This window comes from Neoarius graeffei, chromosome 28, assembly GCF_027579695.1.
Source record: "Neoarius graeffei isolate fNeoGra1 chromosome 28, fNeoGra1.pri, whole genome shotgun sequence".
NCBI lineage: Eukaryota > Metazoa > Chordata > Actinopteri > Siluriformes > Ariidae > Neoarius > Neoarius graeffei.
Window position 1 is genome coordinate 10,013,474 of NC_083596.1, and position 24,343 is coordinate 10,037,816.

The window sequence follows — 24,343 nt, forward strand, 5'->3', positions numbered from 1 at the left end:
TTCAGAGGCGGACCAATTCGCCTCAAATGGCTCGATTTCAACTGAATGTTTCTGGTATTGCGCAAGGTAAAAAAAAAAAATTGCACAAAATGTGACAGATATTTGACCAGAGTTTAATATAAAATAGAATTACATTGAGGGCGGCACGGTGGTGTAGTGGTTAGCGCTGTCGCCTCACAGCAAGAAGGCCCTGGGTTCGAGCCCCGTGGCCGGCGAGGGCCTTTCTGTGTGGAGTTTGCATGTTCTCCCCGTGTCCGCGTGGGTTTCCTCCGGGTGCTCCGGTTTCCCCCACAGTCCAAAGACATGCAGGTTAGGTTAACTGGTGACTCTAAATTGACCGTAGGTGTGAATGTGAGTGTGAATGGTTGTCTGTGTCTATGTGTCAGCCCTGTGATGACCTGGCGACTTGTCCAGGGTGTACCCCGCCTTTCGCCCGTAGTCAGCTGGGATAGGCTCCAGCTTGCCTGCGACCCTGTAGAACAGGATAAAGCGGCTACAGATAATGAGATGAGATGAGAATTACATTGATCTTGCTCCTGAATTTACCTGTGATATGCACTTTAAAGTGGAAAAAAAAAAGAATACATAGCATGTGAATTAAAAAAAAAAAATCAAAATCTTTCCAAGGAAAAACTCCAGGTCACCCCGAATATAAATTAAGCCATTTGTCTATGCGTGTGCACTGACCACGCTGGTACTGGTAGGGCGGGGCTGAGGGCCTTGGCTTTTTTGTTTGGGGGGGGCATTATTACAGACCTCGTATCCTAGCCATTTTCGCAGTTGCTAGGACATTAATAATATACATGTTTAGTCAGCACATAGGCTAACTAGATCTACTGGGAAAGGGCCAGGCATGGAATCATTTAAATATTTTTGTATTTAAATTTATTATTATTATTTTTTAATTATGACACTGTTTTATGTAAAGTTGTATAATGACCTAACTGAGCTAGGGTGGGTTTCCGAAAAGCATCATAGCACAAAGAGCATTGTTAAATGGTAGAGCGAGCATCACAATGAACTTTCTCTCTCTCTCCTAGTTAAGATGCTCTTAGTGTAAAGAGGCTTTTGAGAACCCACCCCAGTCTTGTAAAATAGCGTAACCTGTACATAGAATACTCGCAAATACTGAGCCAAGATAATGTTTGTGTACACATTTAGCAGCACGCATTATGCCGTCTTGATTACTCTAGGCGGCCCCCAAACCCACTGCCCAAATTTTAAGGACGGGCTTTCGTCCTTCTCATGATTTTCAGATTTTTTTTTTTTTCTTTTTCTGCCTGATAAAAAATGAGAAGCACCCTTGCTTCTGTCTGAAGGTTTGGTTTAAAAATCCGTTAGCTCTCGCATGCTACATCTCACTTGATTTCTCACTTCTGTAAATCTGTAATAGTGAAGCGTTCTTTTGCTAAAGCTTCCTGTTTTGGCTGGATACAGACGCAGTGTTTCCATTTCGAGCCAGAGTTAACTGAGGTTAGAAAGAGAAAGTGACCAACAACTGGCTGGGAAAAACAGTAAATGTAGGTCAGGTCAGGGGATTTTTAGCTTTCCCGTTCTTTCGAGTGCGGAGGCCTTCACTGCCGAGTTTCACTTTTAAAACTACTGCAGCCGTTGGTTAGGCGAGACGTCTCTCTGTACCTTTCAGCTACCTGAACTCGTTGGATCGGATTGCTGACTTGTCATACGTGCCCACGCAGCAGGATGTGCTGAGGGTCAGAGTGCCCACCACGGGCATCATCGAGTACCCTTTCGACCTGCAGAGCGTCATATTCAGGTACACGTGAATATCGGGTCTGTTGTTTTATTTTATTTTATTTTAAAAGGTTTGTTCCCCTCGAGTTATGTGTGTGTAGTGCTGAGTAACTGATGACTCTTGTCTGGAACAGAATGGTGGACGTGGGCGGCCAGCGGTCGGAGAGACGCAAGTGGATCCACTGCTTTGAAAACGTCACCTCCATCATGTTTCTGGTGGCCCTGAGCGAATACGACCAAGTCCTGGTTGAATCTGATAATGAGGTTTGTGTCCCGCGTGATATTCCTTCTTGAGCAGCAGAGAGCCGGAGTATAGAGTTAAAAATAAACTAGTAAAGAATCTAAACATCCAGCATTCGTTTCGGTAATAGAAAATGCCTAACGAGTCTGGCACAGTGGTGCAGCAGGTAGTATTGGTTCCCTGAGATCAGGTTAGTTCCTGTCTGGGTTTCCTCCCATCTCTTAACGTCATACTGGTGGATCAGTGACTCTAAATTACTAGGGCTGTGCGATGTCCCCTTAATTGGCATCGACAATGTTTAAAGTGCAAACATCGTGATGGACGATCATATCGTGGGCGGGGGGGGGGATTTTAATACCACGTTATTAAATATATTATTATTATTATTATTATTAAAAGTATTAGATACTCATCTGAGGCTTTGGCACGTAAAGAAAAAAAAGTGCTAGGTGATGCGGAATATTTGGCCTTGATAACGGATATGTGGTCCAGCTGCAACATGATGCCTTATATGTCAGCTACCGTACATTATGTGGACCGAGACTGGGCAATGCAGTCCAAATGCCTGCAGACGAGTTTCATGCCAGAGACACATTCAGCGGACAATTTAGAAGACGCATTGCGCGAGACACTTGCCGAATGGAAAATAGAGGAGAAAAAGATCGCCTGTATAACAACGGACAACGGGGCGAGTATTGTCACAGCCATCAGGCAATTGAAATGGCCGTGGTTAAGTTGTTTCGGGCACAATTTGAACCTGGCCATAACCAACTCGCTTGCGCAACAGAGGGCCAGTACAGACCGAGCGTTTGGAGTTTGCCGAGCAGCCAACACTGCGTTTGCGCACAGCTGGCTTCGGAGAAATGAGCTGCGCAAAGCGCAGGTGGAAATGAACCTCCCCGAGCACTCACTGATCACGGCAAGATATTAATCAGCTCTAACAATGAAAGACTAGTATTCAAACTATGAGAAGAAACTACACTTAAGCTATTACTCATTGTTTATTTACACCATATCAATTGAAGATGCGTTTCGGCCTTTAGTGCGCACTTGAACGCGCTAATTTTTCCAATTTATTAGTGTTTGAATTATTGCACCAGCTTTTAAAATCATGATTTAATATTTTTTTTTTTTTTTACTGTCTTTACATTTATCAGAATCACCTTCATTCTTCCATTTGGTTTGACATTATGGCTTAGAGTGGACCATTTTGTGTCTGAAAGTAGGCCTATTTACCAGATTAAAGTTATTTGACTTCTGCCGAAGTCTGCGCTTCACTGCCGGTTTGGGGTGCAATATTTCCCGACTGAAGTCGTTAATAGTGGCTATTTGTTTGAACAACATGACAAATTTTACATTAAAAGTATAGTGTAGGCTAAAAAATGAAGTCAAAATGTATTATTAGTAGCATACTGTATTTGTGTAACCACATGTTCTGTTCACTAGCACGTCCCTGCACCATAGCCTACGTGAACAAGCGGTAATAGGATATTACTTTATAATGGTTTATATAATTATGTATTTATATATAATTGTTATATAATATATTTATATATTAAACAAAACTAACTAACTAAACTAACAAAAAACTAACTTTTTAGGTTAAATAGGCCCAGATGATACCGTATATGCATGTTTATGACAGGAGGGGGCGTGGTATCACGATGGTGGCTCTCCATCGTGATGGATGACCACCATCGTCGATGGACGATGGCATCGTCTATCGGCACAGGCCTATAAATTACCCCTAGGTGTGAAAGGATTGTGTGAATGTGTACGGTAGGTGTGCCTGGGGTGTTCCTGCCTTTTCCCCAGTATCCTCGGGATGAGCTCCGGATCCACAGCAATCCTGACCAGGATGTATCGCTTACCGAAGATTAAAGAATGAAAGAAAGAAATGACTGACTTTTTTCCACAAATTGGTTTTAAAACATATTTGCTAGCCAGTGTAAATTTTGCTGATGGAAAAATATAAAATGCAAAATGGTCAGCGGAGGGGAAAAAATAAATTCAGTTATTCCACAAAATCGAGTCGTACATGAGCTGATAGCCGACGAGGCGCGTAGCACTGAGTCAGGTATAAGCCATGTACGACGAGAATGAATGGAATAACTGTTTTATTGTATCCACAGTCATTGGAGTTTGAGGAACCGAGCATTATTTTTTTGCAAATTCGTTAAATAAAAACTTGATGCAAAACGTTCGACAAAATAATTTCCGCTTAGAATGTAAACAAACTGGCAAAATGACTAGCCTAGTAAACTAGACCCACCCGCCTAGCGGCCAAAAATATTTTTGCCTAGCGAGTGGGTCTAGCCTCGCACCATATAAACAAAAACACCCCGGGCATCAAATCGTGCCCGCCAATCACAACGCAAGGTTTTTGTTTGGATTCTTTGGGCGGGCTTTTGCAGGAGTGACGACAAAGCTGCGCGACGCTGGAGAAAGCGCAACAGGAAAGATGGCTACGGCTAGTGAACAGCGCGTGTTTGACTCCGCTTTGGAATCAGTTTTAGAAGAATTAGACTTGGAGTTTTCGTTGAAACATGAGCAGGAAGAGGCTCTCCGCTCATTCCTTTTCAAGAAGGACGTTTTCGCTGTTTTGCCGACCGGCTATGGCAAAAGTCTGATCTACCAGCTGGCTCCGCTCGTAGCCAAAAGGATGGGGCTAGTTTGTGCAGTACGAAGAATTAATAAACAGCTTTGAAACATTACTTTTTGATTGTTTCTTATTTTCCCGTTATTTTAAATTTAAGGGAAATTATTTCACCAAACACCACTAAATAAAAACTCTCAAAAACAGTTTAAGCAAACCCTTGAAAAACACTTGGAAAAAATGAGTGTATGTTAAGTATGTGGTACAGACTCCAAACTTGTGGTCATTATCTTTTTTTTTTTTTTAAAGATTTTTTTTTGGGCTTTTTTGCACCTTTATTGGATAGGACAGTGTAGAGACAGGAAATGAGCGGGAGAGAGAGAGACGGGAAGGGATCGGGAAATGACCTCGGGCCGGAATCGAACCCGGGTCGCCCGCATTCATGGTATGGCGCCTTAACCACCTGAGCCACGACGCCCCCACTTGTGGTCATTATCTCCGAACTTCTTAATATCTAGAACCTGTTTATTAATTAATACGCATTTTGAAAAATTATTTATTTCAAGGCCTCCCCCACTGCTTTCTGTCGCTCTGACTACGTCACAGTCACTGTTGCGCTGATTGGTCAGAGCGTTGGCCTATACGCACAGAGACAGTTTGAAAGACAGCGGGTTGTTCCTCCCACACCCTTCAGAAATGTCTACGGATCGAGGCCAGACTAAATATTCACATTTAGTCTGGCTTGCCAGGCTAAAAATGACAGGAGCAATTTGTGAAAAAATTATAATTCTTGAAAAATAAAAAAAGATGTTCTTCCCATCAAATACTTTCATTCCTTTTTTTGGGGGGGGGAGGGGAGGGGATGTTTTCGAGTAGAGTTTTTATTTCGTCCTCGGTTGATTCAGCATCACGCGCTGCCATTTTGTTTTTCTCTCCTCATGGTATATGAGCTGATAGCCTAGTAGTAGAGCGTGAGATTGCTCATATCCAGTGAATGTTGATAGAATGTGTGTGTGTATATAAATGAGAGAAAGAGGCAGGCTAAAACTAATTGTTTTTGTCAGAGCACTAATACGAAATGCAAATTAGCTGTCACAATTAACACTTTTTTTTAGTGGCTGTCAAAGTTAACGTGTTAAATTGCTTTTAACACCACTATTTTTTTTTAATGTGTGATTAACGCATGTACGTAACTGACTAGTGGCCTAGTGGTAGCGTGTCCGCCTCTCGATCGGGAGATCGTGAGTTCTATTCACGGTCGGGTCATACCAAAGACCATCATAAAAATGGTACCTACTGCCATCTGGCAAGGCACGCTGCAATACAGATGTGCATGGGGAGTTAAACTCTCGTGGTTACCAGAGGACTAGCCCCCCACTGTAACCCTAGCTATGTAATAGGCGAGAGGCCGAGGGCTATGGAAACGGAGATCGGCGCCGCCCGATGCGCCACATACAGGTTGGGCCTGGTTAGTACTTCAGTGGGAGACTGCCTAGGAATACCAGGTACTGTAAGGCGTGGGAAGGACTTTGACGTTTTTTTTGAACGCATGTACGTTCTGTGCCCCTCCCCTGTAGTTTGTGAAATCAGAAAAGCCTAGGTCACAACCGGACGTACGATTTTTTGGCGTTTCCCAAATCGCTGCGTATGTTTTGTTCGTGGAGAAAGACGCACGTTGGCCGTAAGTTTGTCTTGCAACCTGAAAAAACCGTAAGCGCCCGTAGAGTTTGTTTGACATGATGCAGGGGTGATAGCATTTCGGCGATTTCCGGCGTACCGTGGCTGGGGAAAAAAAAAAAAAAATCTAGTTCGCCCATTGTCCTGTGTCATTCTGAGATGCGCAGATAGACAGTAAAGGGAATTCGCATGATATGGAACTAGTGGGGGAAAAAAGTGCCGTCACGGCACGAATTAGACCCTCGTCATCAGCAGCTATCCGAGCAACCCAACACACCTCACGTTTGCCGGGGGCAACAGCCCTGCAGATATCCGACCCTCAATGACGGATCGCGTGGCTGATTTAAAAATTTGCTTGTGCTCCTTCATTGCTGAGTTTGACCTGTCGTTTACTATCGCTCATCCACTCATCACTTTGTGTCAGAAATTAGCGGAGGATAAACCCGCCCTCACGCATCCGTCCGTCTCAAGGCAGCATGCAAGCTATCTTATTACACACGGCATCTCGCCAGAGTTTAAGAAAAATCTGTCCAACAAGCTAAAGAACGCCATGTTTTCACTCAATATCGATGAGGCCACGGACAAAAGGATGGATAAAATTCTTAATGTTCTGGTCCGATTTTATGACGAGGATGCAGGCAGTGTAAAAACGCAGCACCTTGCCAGCAAACGAGTAAACATAGCAAATGCCCCAGCATTGATGCAGAAACTGAAAGATGTCCTGCAGTCATATGGGCTGGAGCGGGGGCTACACGTCACCAGTATTCTACCGGACAGCTGTGCAGTAATGAGGGGAAAGAAATCTGGGCTTCTTGAAGCACTTTAAATTATTGCCATTGTTAATGGAACTGAATGGTAATTTTTCTTTTTTTTTTTTAAAGATATTTTTTTGGGCTTTTTGCACCTTTATTGGATAGGACAGTGTAGAGACAGGAAATGAGCAGGAGAGAGAGAGAGAGACGGGGAGGGATCGGGAAATGACCTCGGGCCAGAATCGAACCCGGGTCGCCCGGCTTTATGGTATGGCGCCTTATCCACCTGAGCCACGACGCCCCCAATTTTTCTGAAGTAAGCTATATTTTTTAGTTTTCCGTTAAATAGTTTTATCTTAATAGCAAATTGTTCTGAATAAACAAATTTAGGGTTGTAGTATTATATATGGTTTTGTTGCACTGTAACGGTTTCAAAAAGTATTTAAAATAAATGGTGCATATTTTGCTATTATATTTTTTAAAGAAATGAATGTGTCCTTGTTCACATAATTTAGTCAGTGGTTAGGCTACTGATCAGTTCCTAGTTTGCGTTGGAGTATTGTAATTGCCACCTGCCGACCTTTCTCGGTGTGGCTGTAGTCTCTGTAGTCTCATATGCTGTACAGGCAGTAAGTCGGCAGGTATGTGACGAGTTAAAGCAGATTACTGAACAGGCCTGCCAGTCCCGAGAGCTCTGGTGCTCTGCACGAAGATGCTACTGTAATATAGGCTTATAATGGGTTTGTTCATCTCATGTCTGAATGTTGTCCATTTATTTCGACAAAATTCACCACAATCTATCATTTAAGGGACTAATTAAAAAAAAAATAATTCTCCCAGGGGCGGCACGGTGGTGTAGTGGTTAGCGCTGTCGCCTCACAGCAAGAAGGTCCTGGGTTCGAGCCCCGGGGCCGGCGAGGGCCTTTCTGTGTGGAGTTTGCATGTTCTCCCCGTGTCCGCGTGGGTTTCCTCCGGGTGCTCCGGTTTCCCCCACAGTCCAAAGACATGCAGGTTAGGTTAACTGGTGACTCTAAATTGACCGTAGGTGTGAGTGTGAATGGTTGTCTGTGTCTATGTGTCAGCCCTGTGATGACCTGGCGACTTGTCCAGGGTGTACCCTGCCTTTCGCCCGTAGTCAGCTGGGATAGGCTCCAGCTCGCCTGCGACCCTGTAGAAGGATAAAGCGGCTAGAGATAATGAGATGAGATGAATTCTCCCAGGGGAACAGACCCCTGAACCCCAGTATATCTGGGCCTAGGGGCCAACAAGTTATGTGTTAAGTGTGTCGCATACAGTACATAGCACCCTCACGCTGCTCACCTCCCGGGCAGGGAAAAAAGTTCAGGCTCAGGAATTTTTTCCACTATCACCCTTGGACATGACGAAGAACCTCTGCGGCCGGTCTGCGGCCAGTCTACGGCTCGAAAATCAGCACGTCACACGCGCGCCCTCCGTGCGTTTCTTGCGTTTTTTGCACGTAGACCGGCCGTAGGAGCACGTATGGCCGGTTGTGACCGAGGCTGAAGTGATGTAGCGAGTAGCTGGTCGGCGTAAGTCGTGATAAAGTGCACTTATGTGTAGAATCAACTTATGTTGTTACATTCTGACTGTTTACATAAAATGTGTGTATTTTTTATATGCTTTTTTTTATATGTTCAGAGGGGAGAAATAATGTGTTCAGGTCCAAGGTGTGTGTGTGTGTGTGTGTGTGTGTGTAAGCATGCAGGCCGCACACTGGAGAGGGAGAGAGTTTTATTCTGAGAAATGTGTGAGCTCTGTAAGTGTTTATAAATGCAGTCTTTGCTCCTGACTGTTCTGTATATTTACCAGCGAGTTCTTGCATTTTACTGGAAAACATCTTTATGAGCTGTGTGGCTTAACAAATGGATTTATTTGGGTTTTGTATTTTCTTTTCTTTATTTAAAGTTGGCCACTACCGTTGTCCAGAGTCCACATCACGGAGTGTGTTTAGTTTAGTTTAGTTTATTGTGTACTTTGAGGCTGGAAGTTAAGGACCGAACTAGAGGAAAATACGGCGTTGTTTTCTTCACACTGAATTGTTCTAAACCCTCAAAATTATAAACTTAACGCTGGTTTATTTTTTTAAATGCAGTGGGAGGATAAAATGCCCGCAAAAATAATTTTTGCTGTGTCCAGCCTTATCCTTCCTGACCTGGATACATGCATACATTTGCATAAAGCAAGCGGATTTGTCCACTTCATGACTAATTTGTGATTAATCGTGAGTTAACTATGGACAGTAATGCAATTAATCTTGATTTAAATATTTTAATTGATTGACAGCCCTACTTTTTTTTTTTTTTTTTTTTCATCCCTCCCAGCGTATAATGTGAGGGGATATAGCTGTCTGTCCGTCTGTAGGCATTTTAGTTTCTGGAGCATAACTCAAAAGATATTAGGAATTTTTTTCATGAAAACTGACAGTTATGTTAAGTGACTAGAGGAGTTGTGCCTTTTGACGTTTTGAGATTTCTGTGATTTTTATTTCTCATCTCATTATCTGTAGCTGCTTTATCCTGTTCTACAGGGTCGCAGGCAAGCTGGAGCCTATCCCAGCTGACTACGGGTGAAAGGCGGGGTACACCCTGGACAAGTCGCCAGGTCATCACAGGGCTGACACATAGACAACCATTCACACTCACATTCACACCTACGGTCAATTTAGAGTCACCAGTTAACCTAACCTGCATGTCTTTGGACTGTGGGGGAAACCGGAGCACCCGGAGGAAACCCACGCGGACACGGGGAGAACATGCAAACTCCGCACAGAAAGGCCCTCGCCGGCCCCGGGGCTCGAACCCGGACCTTCTTGCTGTGAGACGACGGCGCTAACCACTACACCACCGTGCCGCCCTGACTTTTATTTATTTATTTATTTATTTATTTATTTAATCCCCTGCTAGCTGAAAGGCCCAAACGAAGATTATGCCGTGGCGAAGTCCGTCCATGTGTCCGTCCCAGAAAGGGTTCTCGCCTTCTGAAATCAACTCCTCTCTCAATTTTTGGAGGAATTTCATGAATCTTGGCAAAAGGCTTTGTTGTAGGACAATAATACGCATGTTGCAATTTCGTTTGCAGTATATTGTAGCGGGGGGGATATTGTGCTCTCAGAGCACTCTTGTTGTTGTTTTTCCATATTTCCATGGCCACCAGTTCAACTTAGGAAAATTTGGAGTGGGGTTTCATGTGGGGGCTGGAGGGATATGGTATCTCCTGATGAGTCTTGGGTTTTTTATTTTTTATTTTAAACATTTTTTTTTTAAAGATCAACAGTTATGTATAAATATTTTATCCGTTACTTGGCTTGTCAGTACATGTTCTGTGGAGTAATGATTCCTTGGTAAATGCGTGAGCAGCTCCTGAATCGTGGCGTCTCCCCCCCCTTCTTCTCCTCTTCCACAGAATCGAATGGAGGAAAGCAAAGCACTGTTTAGAACGATCATCACGTATCCCTGGTTCCAGAATTCGTCCGTCATTTTGTTCTTGAACAAGAAGGACCTGCTGGAGGAGAAAATCATGTTTTCACATCTTGTAGATTACTTTCCTGAGTATGATGGTGAGTTGGAATTTAAATCTTGATTATGAAGATACCGAGTTTCACATTGTGTGGCTCGTTTGCTGGCAAAGACAAAATATGAATCAGATCACTGTTTTATGTCTGACAGCAGTGGAACCCTGTATGGTCTTGTGCTGTTAGTTCATCCGCTTTAGGTTTCTGGATGCTGTGTGGTCGGAGATGCTTTTCTGCTCGCCACGTGTGTACAGAGTGGTTATTTTGAGTTCTTGTCGGCTTGAACCAGTCTGACCATTCTGCTCTGATCTCTCTCATCAGCAGAACTGATGCTTACAGGATGTTTTTTGTTTATCGCACCATTCGTTCTGCGTAAACTCTAGAGACCGTAGTGCGTGAAAGTTTCTGGAAATGAGCAGGTTCTGAAATACTTAATCCCAGCCCGTCTGCCACGGACACTCGGAGAACCCTCTCCCCCCTTGATTCTTATATTTGATGTGAATGTTAACTGAATACATTAAGGGACACCTAGTGGTTTTTTTTCTTTCCTATTTTTCTGTAGTTACTGTTATTGTTTAGTGGCAATAACTAAGGTGGTGTTTACATTAGACCGTATCCGTCTCGTTTTCATCGCAGATGCACTGTCCGTTCACTTTAAAACGCCGGGAAACGACTCCACAGGCGGAACAGCTTGAATCCGCCAGGGCCCACGTATTCAATCCAGTACGTATCTGATCCGGTGCTGTGTAAACATTGAGGAACGAGGATACGCTGTGCTGAGCTCTAGCTGACGTCGTCATTGGACAACGTCACTGTGACATCCACCTTCCTGATTCGCTGGCGTTGGTCATGCCACGTTGGTCATGTGACGCGACTGCTGAAAAACGGCGTGGACTTCACTTCCTGCTATTTGTCCCGAATCACTGCTCGCGCGCGCTCTGTGAGCCGCGCAGGGCCGGAGTGCGCACCCTCCAGAGGGCACTCGCTGTTCAGGGCGGAGTGATTTGGAGCGCAGGATGCCTGCGGAGCCGAGCGTATCCGTGTATTGGCGTTGCTGTGTGCACGCGAATCGTTTTAAAAACGTTAATCTGATGATCCGCTGATACGGTCTAATGTAAACCCCACCTAACAGTGACAGTCATGGGTCTGGGTCGGGGGGTGGGCTGGTGGGTATATCCATTTGAGTAATGTGATTGTGTGTAAATATATTTATGAATGTGTCTGTGCGGTCCATGTCGTCTTTACTCATGTTCTCTGAATACCTGCTGCACACCAAATTTCCTTTCTTAAAGGATAATAAATCTGAAACTTGAACTTGAAGTTCTTGATCTGTACCTGCATGATGTTACACACTGACGCATGGTTGGCTCTAATCAGATGATTTCATGAATGAGCAGGTGTGTGTGTGTGTGTGTGTGTGTGTATACGGTTCTGTGCAAAAGTCTTAGGCACATGTAAAGAAATGCTGTAGACCAAAAATGGCTTTTAAAAAAATAATGAAATGTTTCAACATAAAAAAAAATACTATAAACAGCAGCAAGCAATAATAAATCAATATAACAAAGTCAGTATTTGGTGTGAGACGACCCTTTGCTTAAAAAAAAAAAAAAATGGTAGTCTCGGGTCCAGTGAGTGCAGTTTGATAAGGAAGTGATCTGTAGGTTTTACTGAGCATCTTCCAGAACCAGCCCCAGTTCTTCTGGACACTTTGACTGTCACACTCGCTTCTTCATTTTGCACCAAAACCCAGCAGCCTTCATTATGTTTTTTTCTTTTTTAATCTTTAATTTTTTAATCTTGTGTAACATGCTGCTCAGATACAAATATTTTTTTTTCTGTAATATGTAATTTCGTGCTGGAAAATGAACGAACGTTTGGAACTCTAAAATATTTTTGTACTGACTTGATAATGTAGACGTCATACAATAGAAATCTATAACAAAGATTGTATGAAAATAATAGGGGGCCTAAGACTTTTTTGCACAGTACTGTATGTTTTTGTATGCGCTTAAAATGCAACCGTGTTTTAACTGTAATGCACGCCGTTACCTCCACCAAGGAAGTTATGTTTTCAATGCGGTTCGTTTGTGTCTGTGAGCAGGATCGGTGCAAAAAGTACCAACCCGGTTTCCATGAAACTCTGTGGGAGGGTGTAACATGAGTCAAGGAAGAACCCATTAAATATTGGAGCATATTTGATTCATGAGAATTTAGTGTCGCGTTCAATAATGTTGCAAGATCAAGCATTTGGCCTCGACGGAGGTCTGCACTCAACAATGCCATGTATCTTAAAAGCCAGTAGATGGCAGTAAAGTACAACAATCACGAAACATAATCAGTGTAGAAATATGACGACCGTTTCATGATCCGCATTCACGGGTACCACCAAATGCTCTGGGATACACATGTAGACACGTATTTCTAATAGTTTTGAAAATATTTAACGGTTATTCCATGAAATTGAGTCGTACATGAGCTGACGAGCTCGAGCGGAATAACGGTTTTATTCTTTCCACATTCACTGGATTTTGAGAAACGGAGCATTTTTAGTTTTTGCAAATTCGATAAATCAAAATTTTGTACAAAATGTCCGACAAAATCATTTCTGTTTAGAATGTAAACAAATTGGCGAAATGACGGGAGCAATTTGTGAAAAATGCTTTAATAATAATTCTTGAAAAATAATTAAAGATACCGTTCCTACCATCAAATACTTTTTTTTTTTGTTTGTTTGTTTGTTTTGTTTTTTTTTGTATTTTTGGGTCGTTTTGTTTTCAAGTAGAATTTTTATTTCGTCCTCGGTTGGTTCAGTAACACGCTGCCATTTTGTTGTTGTTCTTTACGGTTTTTTTGGCGGTTGGCAAACCAACTTAAAGGTGCATCACCACCACCAACTGGACTGGAGAGTGGCGCAGGAGATATTGGGGGTGGGGGGGTGGGGGAACTATATTCTTTTAGCTATTTCCGTTTCTTTTAAATACTTGATAAATTGATATATCTGACTTGATGCGCTCCGCCATTTTGTTTTTCTCTCCTCATGGTATAGACCTTTTGCAGTCACGTGACTGGAATGTAAACAGCCGCCATCTTGTCGGTAAAAAACACAGCTGAATACTGCTGCACTCGTGTACAAAATGGATCAATTTCAACCGACGGACTACACGGCTCATTTTTCTAATGAACAGATAACTAGATATATGTCTAAAATAAACGATCTACAGATTAGTGACCCTTATGGCTTACCGGACGGAGTTTTCACGACCGTGTCAGTGGATATTGAACTGCCAGAGGCGGAATACCCAGACGTGTATAATTACCTCATTAACTTTCCCTCGCTGTTCAGTGGTGAAGCACTGCGTGCTTATAAATCTCTGGACAGTTATCTTTACAGAAATTCAGGATGTGTCAGCCGCCCTCAGATGTGGCATCTTCTCATCTCATCTCATTATCTCTAGCCGCTTTATCCTTCTACAGGGTCGCAGGCAAGCTGGAGCCTATCCCAGCTGACTACGGGCGAAAGGCGGGGTACACCCTGGACAAGTCGCCAGGTCATCACAGGGCTGACACATGGACACAGACAACCATTCACACTCACATTCACACCTACGGTCAATTTAGAGTCACCAGTTAACCTAACCTGCATGTCTTTGGACTGTGGGGGAAACCGGAGCACCCGGAGGAAACCCACGGGGAGAACATGCAAACTCCGCACAGAAAGGCCCTCGCCGGCCCCGGGGCTCGAACCCAGGACCTTCTTGCTGTGAGGCGACAGCGCTAACCACTACACCACCGTGCCGCCCATGTGGCATCTTGTAAACAAGAAAATAACAATCCTCATTGGACGGGTAATTCACTTAAGTATTGAGACCCCGCTGGTCTCGCTATCTCGTCCGGAATGTTGTGCATGCGATGGAAATCGCTACAAACTGTCATTTTCTGCTGGAAACCAATGTCCAGTAAGTCCATACGGTTGTAGTGGATATTGAAGTCCGGTACAGACGAACAACACGCAAAAATACACACAAAAAACATAAAAAATGTGCACAGGTAAGGAGAGCTTGTAGTCTATCACTATTACTGTATATATGGTATACCTGATAGCAGCAATCCATTTTGCACGCTTGTCAGGGTCCCGTGGCAGCCTACTGTCAAGTGTATGTGAGCATCATAGGTTTCCCACACTTGAAAGGGAAGGACTCGGACACAGGATTCCACTCGTCTTATGTTTTATTGATTTTCAGTGGAGTTGACGTTGTAGCAGAATTGTATATAGTAGGGTTTTCCAGAAGAAAAGGTAGAAGTAGAAGGCGGAAATATGGCGTTTGACCGACAAGGTGGCGTCTGTTTACAATCTGGATCGGATGTGACGTCACATGCAAGTGCTCCATATGGGCTGATATCCTAGTAGTAGAGTAGCCAATCAGAGTGCACGATTGCTCATATCCAGTGAATGTGGACAGAATAAATCCAGATATATATAAAGTGGTTGCAGTTGCAGATTCATATCCTAGACTGTTGTTCTTGGCAGTGGTCCGCGCTCGCCGAGTACCTTTGTGGTTTCGTAATGTAATGGGTTTATATAAACATAGTAACATATTTCCTTCATGTTGTTATAATTTCCTCTGATTGCTCTCATTTCTCATTCTCACTCTCTTCGTCGTCAGGCCCCCAGAGAGACGCTCAGGCGGGGAGGGAGTTCATCTTGAAGATGTTTGTCGACCTGAATCCCGACAGTGACAAAATCATCTATTCTCACTTTACTTGCGCGACAGACACGGAAAACATCCGCTTCGTCTTCGCCGCCGTCAAGGACACCATCCTGCAGCTCAACCTGAAGGAGTACAACCTGGTGTAAACAGACCACGCGGCGCCTCTGCAGCTTGAGCTTAACTTTTAAAATAAAATGACACGCAGAAGCAGTCCAGGGTGACGCTGATTTTTATTTTTTTATTTTTTTCTCCCCCTCCCTTTTTTTTTTTTTTCTTCCTTTCCTTTTTCCCCTCACAGGCAATTTGGAGACCTGAGGGTTTTTTTTTCCCATTTTGTCTTTGGACGATAATAGAAAAGAATACAAACTGCTCACTACTGCATAATTTATTTGCACCTTGGAGCTTGTTTACAGGGTCCATCTTGAATTATTCCATTTTAAAGAGAAACGATGCGAACGAACATTTTACGATCATCGTGCCACACGTTCGGAGGAGTTTTTGCGCTTTCTTTCATTCAGAAAGTGTGTGAGAGTTGAGGAATGTGCACACTTGGTTAATTACTGATTGATCAGGTATTCATCCAAGGATCGAGAGGTTGCTACCGTAGAAAGTCACTAAAATATTATTTTTTTTCCATTGTATTTAAGGACGTCATCTGGTGACTATTTTCAGTTTAAAGTCTGAGGAGGCGGGTTAGGTTGAGCGAGGGGCGGGGTTTACTCTGAAAGATGCCATTTGTTGTCTTTATGATGATGAACAGTGAGCGAGTGGTAGTACTATGCTACAAGTGGCACATTTTGCTTTTAAATATGCTCGTCTTATATATTACCAAAGGAATATACGCTCCACTAAACTAACATTCGCCATCCCGCTGTACTCCTGTATGTTTCTGAACATCTCTCTCTCCTTTTTTTTTTTTTTTTTTTAATTAAAGAGCACACCATCTGTTTGTACTGTTTTCCAGATTTCTCATTCATTCTGGCAAAGTTGTCCACAGGTTTAGTGTTCACTCCGTAACTACAAGCCATCAGTATTTCATCAGTATTGCAGCCAATTTAGTGTCCGTCTGCGTCATTTGTGCCCACAAAAGGTGAAAAACGGAATGGATCACTTCAAGAACTTTGGGTTCTTTTGGCACCACTTTCTTACACACGCGCTCGGTATTTCCTTTTTAATCATGAAATCAGGATCATCAGTGTTTAAAAGCAAGGCAAGTGTAATGAACGATGGTTGACTTCCACATCACGTTCCTCCAAAAACAATTTCGCTTGTCGTCCTTCCAGCCAAGACGAGTCCAGCTTGGGATGACGTGATCTCAACGCTGTTATCATTTTCCATGAAATTTTCCATTCATCTTAAATGGTTTCAGACACATTTTCGTTGTTGATTTAAGGGCTGCTGTTGACCGAAAAATAAATGGTGGTATTTCGTGATTTGTGATGTTTGCTGTCGGAATGTTCTGGATAATGAACCACAATGAAGTCCTTGTTGTTGTTTTATTTTTTTATTATTATTATTTTTCCCCCCTCACGGGCTGTTGGTGTTAATTTGCTGGTGTTTTAAATCATTCCTAAAATGACTCGAATTAAACTTCACTTGCTTGTTATCCTTGCAAAGGCTTCATTGTTGTCATATTAGAGATATGATTTCTAATTCAGTGAGACTGTAAAGTAAAGCGAGATGAAGAATTTCAAAATTTCCAGTCTTACCATGCACACAATGGGAACAATAGTAGTATGTTTTTATTATCCACTGGTTCTTCAATTATTATTATTATTGTGTTTTTAATTCACAGCAAATGAAGGCAATTCTTCAGCAGAGAGGATGAAATTATTAAAGCTGTCCTGCCTTTCAGATTTTTCCAAGCGTAGGTCCAATTTTTTTCTTTAGTGGACCGAAAGCTACTGAATTCGAATCACAGACTTCCAATTTTATTATAAAAAAAAAGTTAATGAATTTAGAGTCACATGGTCCTAAATTCTCTGCTATTTTTTCCTGCTTCACCATGAACCAATACAAGATCCTACGTCATGCATCACGTGGTGGGCTTTTCCCGTTCATGCAAGGCATTGTGGGATACAAATTTGAAACGGGAAAGAAAACTGGAGGATGTTAGTTTGAGAATGAAACGTGAAAGACTGACTACGGTAACGGAAAGCAAGAAGATAAGACGTTATGTTATATACGAAGGAAAGGAAACGCAGGACCAAACTAATAAATATCGGCGGTCAGCGAGCACCTCGGTGTGATCAGCTGTTCGTTTAGCGACAGAATGATGGAACTGTCAGTGCACGCTCAAAGGTAAACCTGCGCATGCACGCACACACACGGACTTCCTCTGTCTGCTTGACTGCGTGAAGCAAGTGATTTTCATGCACGTTATTTGGTTTAATCCCCTCAAATTAAATAACTCTCCAGACACAGAATGACTTGATATATATTTCTCTGAGATATTACAGAAATAAACATGCATCACAATGACCAAATTTCAGAGGGAACTAAATTTCACTGATTTTATGAAATTGAAAGGCCGTCTAGCTTTAAGATCACATTAACTTGTCAGCTAAAGTATGGAATCCAAAGCAAAATGGACTGAAAACCAGATTTAAAAATCATCACCCTGATTATAGTAATGTCGCTTCAGAGAAATCTTGGTTTGAATTTTACGAAATGAAAGTTCAGGGTTTTGTTTTGTTTTTTCTGACATGATTCCGTTACTGACTCTTGTTTCCTCGTAAAAGATTTTGAGTTCAGAGTTAAACATCCCAAAATATCCCCTGTACAGTGTGAAAATTTTATTTAATACTATTAATCTTGGGGAAGTCATGGCCTAATGGTTAGAGAAACAGCTTTGGGACCAAAAGGTTGCTGGTTCGATTCCCCAGACTAGCAGGATTGACTTAAGTACCCTTGAGCAAGGCACCTAACCCCCAAACGCTCTGGCAAGAGTGGTGGCGTACCTTGTGTCTGATTCGCCAAAAGAAAAACTGATGATGTGATCATCAGTTCAGGCATTGAACCCGACCAACTGAACTGACTTCTCTTGAGTACTGCAGCTAAAAAAGTTACCACATTTTTTGCAGTGAATGTAATCCCGTTACCGAAGAACTACGCATAAATGAATAAATCATTTCTCAGCAGTGTTCACAAATATTTGCTGCATCCACCCCATGTCAGGAATAATCTCTGCTCCACAGAGCAGATCGCGAACCGAAGAAATCCGAAACCAACGAACTTCTGGAGCTTCTGTGTATCATGAAATCAAAAGTAGCTGGACTTGAATAGCGAGTCAAACCCTTTATCATACAACACATTCCTTCTGGGAAGCACTTTTGAAAACAAAGACCTGTATTTGCCAGTTTTTTTTCCCCTCGCCAGCGTCAGGTTCAATGGTTCAGTCGAAAACAAGTGGAAGTCGATCTCCTGGATGTCTGGACAAACAGCCGTTCTTCTTCTGGATCTTTCTGAAATTTTCTAATCTAAATATTTTTGGATATTTTGGTTTGAGGAAACGGTTTAGTTGTATCTGCGTTTCCTTCACAAATATGAACCTAAGCTTATGGTCTTCTGTAAAATATTGTCACTAGAAATGGTTCCAGAAAGTTCTTTTTAATCAACTGTTATGGAATAAATTATTCCACTTTACAAGCCACAAGCTCATTATTATTATTAGCCATTAACTGATTTGAACAGAGAGAGAGATAAAAAGAGGCATGAGAAAGGAATGAGGAAGAATTACATTTATTCATGTCAAGTAGGTGTTGTCTTCAAACACGCCTCGTTCGATGAGGAGGGATGCGTCTCGTCCAGTTTGTGGTGTAACCTGTGTGGCAGATTCATCATGTATAATCGCTTATGAGAGCTCGTACTCCAACAGATTGTGCTTTTTTTTTAACCTAATTTACTAAAACCTTCCTGACGTTATTTATTAACTACTTTTTCTGGAGCTTGCTTTTTCTTTCTTTCGTTGGTTGGTTGGTTGGTTGGTTGGCATGATGGGGAATTGTTGTCTATCAGGTGAAGAACGAGAAGCTCGCAGAATCCATGATGACATTGAGAGATGGCTCAGAATAGCCGATGATGAAGCTAAGCACCAGGTGAAGCTGTTACTTTTAGGTATGTTGACGTTTTTGTATCGGAGCTTACACCTTGATCGAACATACTGTACGTTTCTCCTTTTGCTGTGTGTTTTGTACATATGAAATGTGAATTTCTAGGAGTGTTACTCGGTTGATCTGTGTCCTCATGCAAACAAATGCAAATCCACATCTATCTTCTGTCTGTGGTCCTGAAAGCTTACTGTGTTTAGGTCGTACACCGATCAGCCGTAACGTTAAATCCGCTGATAGGTGAAGTGAAGAATATTGATAATCTCGTGATAATGGCAGTTGTCAAGGGGTGGGATATACTATATTAGGCGGCAAGAGAATAGTCAGTTCTCAAAGTTGATGTGTTGGAAGCAGGAAAAATGGGCAAGCGCAAGGATCTGAGTGACTTGTCTTGTTGACAAGGGCCAAATTGTGACGGCTAGATGACTGGGTCTGAGCATCTCAAATCAAGTCAAGTCAACTTTATTGTCAAATATGCTATGCATGCTCGACATACAGCACAGATGAAATTTCAGTCCTCTCTGACTCACGGTGCAAACAGGCAATGCAATAAATAAAAATAGAATAACTAAAAAAACAACAATATAAACAGTATAAACACTCTAGATAGGAACTAGACATAGACTAAACACTCAGACAATCAATATAAACAGTATAAACACTAGATAAAACAAGACAGAGACTAAACACTCAGACAATATAGACAGTGTAAACACTAGATAAGAACTACACACAGACTAAACACTCAAACAGACAATATAAACAGTATAAACACTCTAGATATGAACTAGACGTAGACTAAACACTCATATACACACACACACACACACACACACATTGGTTCAAATAACCAAACAGTCCAGGGCACTTGAGGTATAGCAGGTAAACATGAAATAAGCAGTAATCTGTGGTTGGCAGAAGAGAGCAACTGCCTTTCGGACGAGAGGTGAAACGTCTTCAAGACTTTTCAAGCAAGTCCAGTTGCTCTCTTCTACCAACCACAGATTACTATGTACCTGGATGACTGAGTATCTTCACACATATGTTTCTACACACTTTGGGATGAGTTCCCTTCGACTGGTGCGGGAGTATGAGAGGACATCCAGAAAACTGGCGGACATCTTAGCCAGAGAGGATCGTTCATTTTTGTCAACCTGGAACGACCATCACTGAACAGAGACAGACAGAACTGAGGATGCCTTTCGGACGAGAGACGAAACGTCTTCAAGACTTTTCAAGCAAGTCCAGTTGCTCTCTTCTACCAACCACAGATTACTATGTACCTGGATGACTGAGTATCTTCACAGATATGTTTCTACACACTTTGGGATGAGTTCCCTTCGACTGGTGCGGGAGTATAAGAGGACTTCCAGAAAACTGGCGGACATCTTAGCCAGAGAGGATCGTTCATTTTTGTCAACTCGGAACGACCATCACTGAACAGAGACGGACAGAACTGAGGATGCCTTTCGGACGAGAGGCGAAACGTCTTCAAGACTTTTCAAGCAAGTCCAGTTGCTCTCTTCTACCAACCACAGATTACTATGTACCTGGATGACTGAGTATCTTCACAGATATGAAATAAGCAGTATAAACAAACTAGCAGCTGTTTGAGATGAGATGAGATGAGGAGGTCTTGTTGGATAATTCCCATTATGTAGTCGTTAGTACCTTCGAAAAGTGGTCTAAGGAAGGATAACCAGTCAACCGCTGAAGAGGGTATAGACTTCACTCTAGCACAAATTGCTGAAAAGGTTAACACTGGCTATGATAGAAAGGCGTCAGGACACAGTGTGTCACAGCTTGGTGCATAACTGCAGACCAGTCAGTGCCCTTTCTGACCCCTGCCCACCACTGAAAGCGCCTACAATGGGCACAGAACTGGACCATGGAGCAATGGAAGAGAAGGTGGCCTGGTCTGATGAATCATGTGGATGACCGGGTGTGTGTACATCACTCCCTGGGGAAGACGTGGCACCAGGATGCACTATGGGAAGAAGGCAAGCTGGTGGAGGTACCGGTAGTGTGATGCTCTGAGTGATGTTCTGCTTGGAAACCTTGTGTCCTGGTATTATGTGGATGTTACTTTCACACGTCCCACCTTCCTAAACATCATTGCAGACCAAATACACCTCTTCATGGCGATGATATTCCCTAACAGCAGCAGGATAATGAGCCCTGACACACTGCAAAAATTCTTCAGGAACATGATAAAGAGATCAAGGTGTTGACTCGGGCCTCCAAATTCCCCAACGCTCAGTCCAATCAAACATCTGTGGGACGTGCTGATCAAACAAGTCCAATCCATGGAGGCTCCACCTCACAGCTTGCAGGACCTAAAGGATCTGCTGTTAACGTCTTGGTGCCAGATCCCACAGCACCCCTTCAGAGGTTTTGTGGAGTCCAGGCCTTGACGGGTCTGAGCTGTTTTCTTGGCACAAAGCAGATCTATGTGATATTAGGCAGGTGGTTTTAATCTTATGGCTAATCTAACCAATAGATCATGCTTTGTTCTTAATAACTTAATAACCTGTCAAAAAGCTCACAATATTTCTGTGATCATGATCCCCATCATGTTTTTTTTTCATATATTTGTCAAAATGAGTTTGTTTCTAACCAAGAATGCTCGTGTGGGAGATGGAAAAGATGACCGAACCCTCATGCTCAGCTTGATAACATTCCTGCAGAGGCAGAGCCAGTAAAGTAAAAAAAAAAAAAGTCAGTGTGTTTAGGCCTGTTTTTTCTTTCAGTACACTTGTGCTTTATTCACCTAATTCACCTGTATCTGTGTTTTCATGTCCCAAATATCTGTATCAGATTTAAATCCGAAGTGGGTGGGGCCTGAACCAGAAGGTTCATAATTTGTATATGGATTGAATATGAACTTTACCATTCTGTCACTGAAAACTGGCATTTCCTCAACCTCAGCTACATCATTAGGGGCCAAACAGCGGAGCTGCAGGCACCTCTAGTGTTTCTATGGTGTCTTATTATTATTATTATTATTATTATTATTTCAAGCATCTTTCTTCCGTATAGGATGTCTACGGCAGCCTATAGAACCATATGGTAAAAAGTTATGAAATTTAGCACACTGATTCTGGACAGTTTCATGATTCTTCTCAGTAAATTTCATGTTGCCACCTCAAACTCGCTAGCGCCACCAACTGATCAAAGTTTGACATACATTTTTGCTCATAACTTTTGAACCGTACATCCGATTCTCAAAAACTCGGTATCCCTGGAATCCTTGGGCCAAGCCGATTCCAATGCACCCTATGACGTCATTTTCCGCCTGGGTAGATTTTCCGCCATTTTGGATTTTGTTAAAATTGAATAAAATGCTACTTCTACATTTTTTTTGACCGTTTTTCGTGAAAATTAACATGGCCCATCTTCAGACTATGCTGCATATAGGGTCTATTTTTTGGAGCGATTGGTTAAACTGTCACTGCACAGCAGCCAATCAAATTTAGTGGCGAAGACGCCAAACAGAAAGTGAGCTCATATCTCGGCAGCCCTTTGACATATCTCAAACAAACTTAACGACATAAAGCCACACCCCTCCAGAAGGGTCTGTACCAAATTTGGTGCAAATTGACCAATAGGGGGCGCTATAATTTGTAAAAATGTGTTTTGGCTCATATCTCATGTTGTGTTTTGATTAGAAACAAAATTCCAATGCCTGATCACACTGTTGGATGCCCCATTGAAGGTCATTTAAAAATTTCAAGGTCAGCACAAGTTATGACCATCTCTCCAACATAACATCAATCTCTTAGCATGTGGTTGCTTGGCCCCGCATTGCTGCTTGCAGCTATATTTCCAGTTCATAATTGGTTTCAGTAACAGCTTTGCTTGTTACTGGTTTTTAAAACATCACTAAAATGAGTTATTAGCTCATCCAGCCGACAGGTGATGAGTTTATGCCGTCATGTGTTGTCCGGCATCGTCCACATTTCATGAAAATCACTTCTTCTTCTCTCTGTTTTACACTGATTTTAATTTTTTTTGGCAGGAAGGTCAGTCTGCCTGGGGTGCATATATGTAGCTTCTACCCAAATTTGCATAATTGCAATTAATAATGAAGATATGGAGTAATTAATCAATCCCTAACAAGCAGTTTCCACACATCACTACTACTTCTGCCTCAGTTGTTCACCGATTTTGATTCTTTCTGGCATGAAGGTAGGGGGACCTACACTACCGTTCAAAAGTTTGGGGTCACTTTGAAATGTCCTTATTTTTGAAAGAAAAGCACTGTTCTTGTCAATGAAGATCACTTTAAACTAATCAGAAATCCACTCTATACATTGCTAATGTGGTAAATGACTATTCTAGCGGCAAATGTCTGGTTTTTGGTGCAATATCTCCATAGGTGTATAGAGGCCCATTTCCAGCAACCATCACTCCAGTGTTCTAATGGTACAATGTGTTTGCTCATTGCCTCAGAAGGCTAATGGATGATTAGAAAACCCTTGTACAATCATGTTAGCACAGCTGAAAACAGTTGAGCTCTTTAGAGAAGCTATAAAACTGACCTTCCTTTGAGCAGATTGAGTTTCTGGAGCATCACATTTGTGGGGTCGATTAAATGCTCAAAATGGCCAGAAAAATGTCTTGACTATATTTTCTATTCATTTTACAACTTATGGTGGTAAATAAAGGTGTGACTTCTCATCTCATCTCTCATTATCTCTAGCCGCTTTATCCTTCTACAGGGTCGCAGGCAAGCTGGAGCCTATCCCAGCTGACTACGGGCGAAAGGCGGGGTACACCCTGGACAAGTCGCCAGGTCATCACAGGGCTGACACATAGACACAGACAACCATTCACACTCACATTCACACCTACGCTCAATTTAGAGTCACCAGTTAACCTAACCTGCATGTCTTTGGACTGTGGGGGAAACCGGAGCACCCGGAGGAAACCCATGCGGACACGGGGAGAACATGCAAACTCCACACAGAAAGGC

At 42.5% G+C, this 24,343-nt stretch overlaps 2 protein-coding genes across 2 annotated transcripts in view; both read left to right on the forward strand.

The window, feature by feature from the left end:
• The window catches only part of LOC132875714 (guanine nucleotide-binding protein G(q) subunit alpha), a 33,361-nt gene extending 16,486 nt beyond the window's left edge, over window positions 1–16,875 (forward strand). Inside the window, exons 4-7 of the mRNA XM_060912694.1 lie at window positions 1,646–1,774; window positions 1,887–2,016; window positions 10,442–10,595; window positions 15,215–16,875. Coding sequence (XP_060768677.1) covers window positions 1,646–1,774; window positions 1,887–2,016; window positions 10,442–10,595; window positions 15,215–15,405 — 604 coding nt within the window. The 3' untranslated portion in view covers window positions 15,406–16,875. The remainder of the gene's footprint in view (window positions 1–1,645; window positions 1,775–1,886; window positions 2,017–10,441; window positions 10,596–15,214) is intronic.
• Window positions 16,876–19,033: 2,158 nt separating this feature from the next.
• The window catches only part of LOC132875792 (guanine nucleotide-binding protein subunit alpha-14-like), a 28,356-nt gene continuing 23,046 nt past the window's right edge, over window positions 19,034–24,343 (forward strand). Inside the window, exon 1 of the mRNA XM_060912857.1 lies at window positions 19,034–19,375. Coding sequence (XP_060768840.1) covers window positions 19,252–19,375 — 124 coding nt within the window. The 5' untranslated portion in view covers window positions 19,034–19,251. The remainder of the gene's footprint in view (window positions 19,376–24,343) is intronic.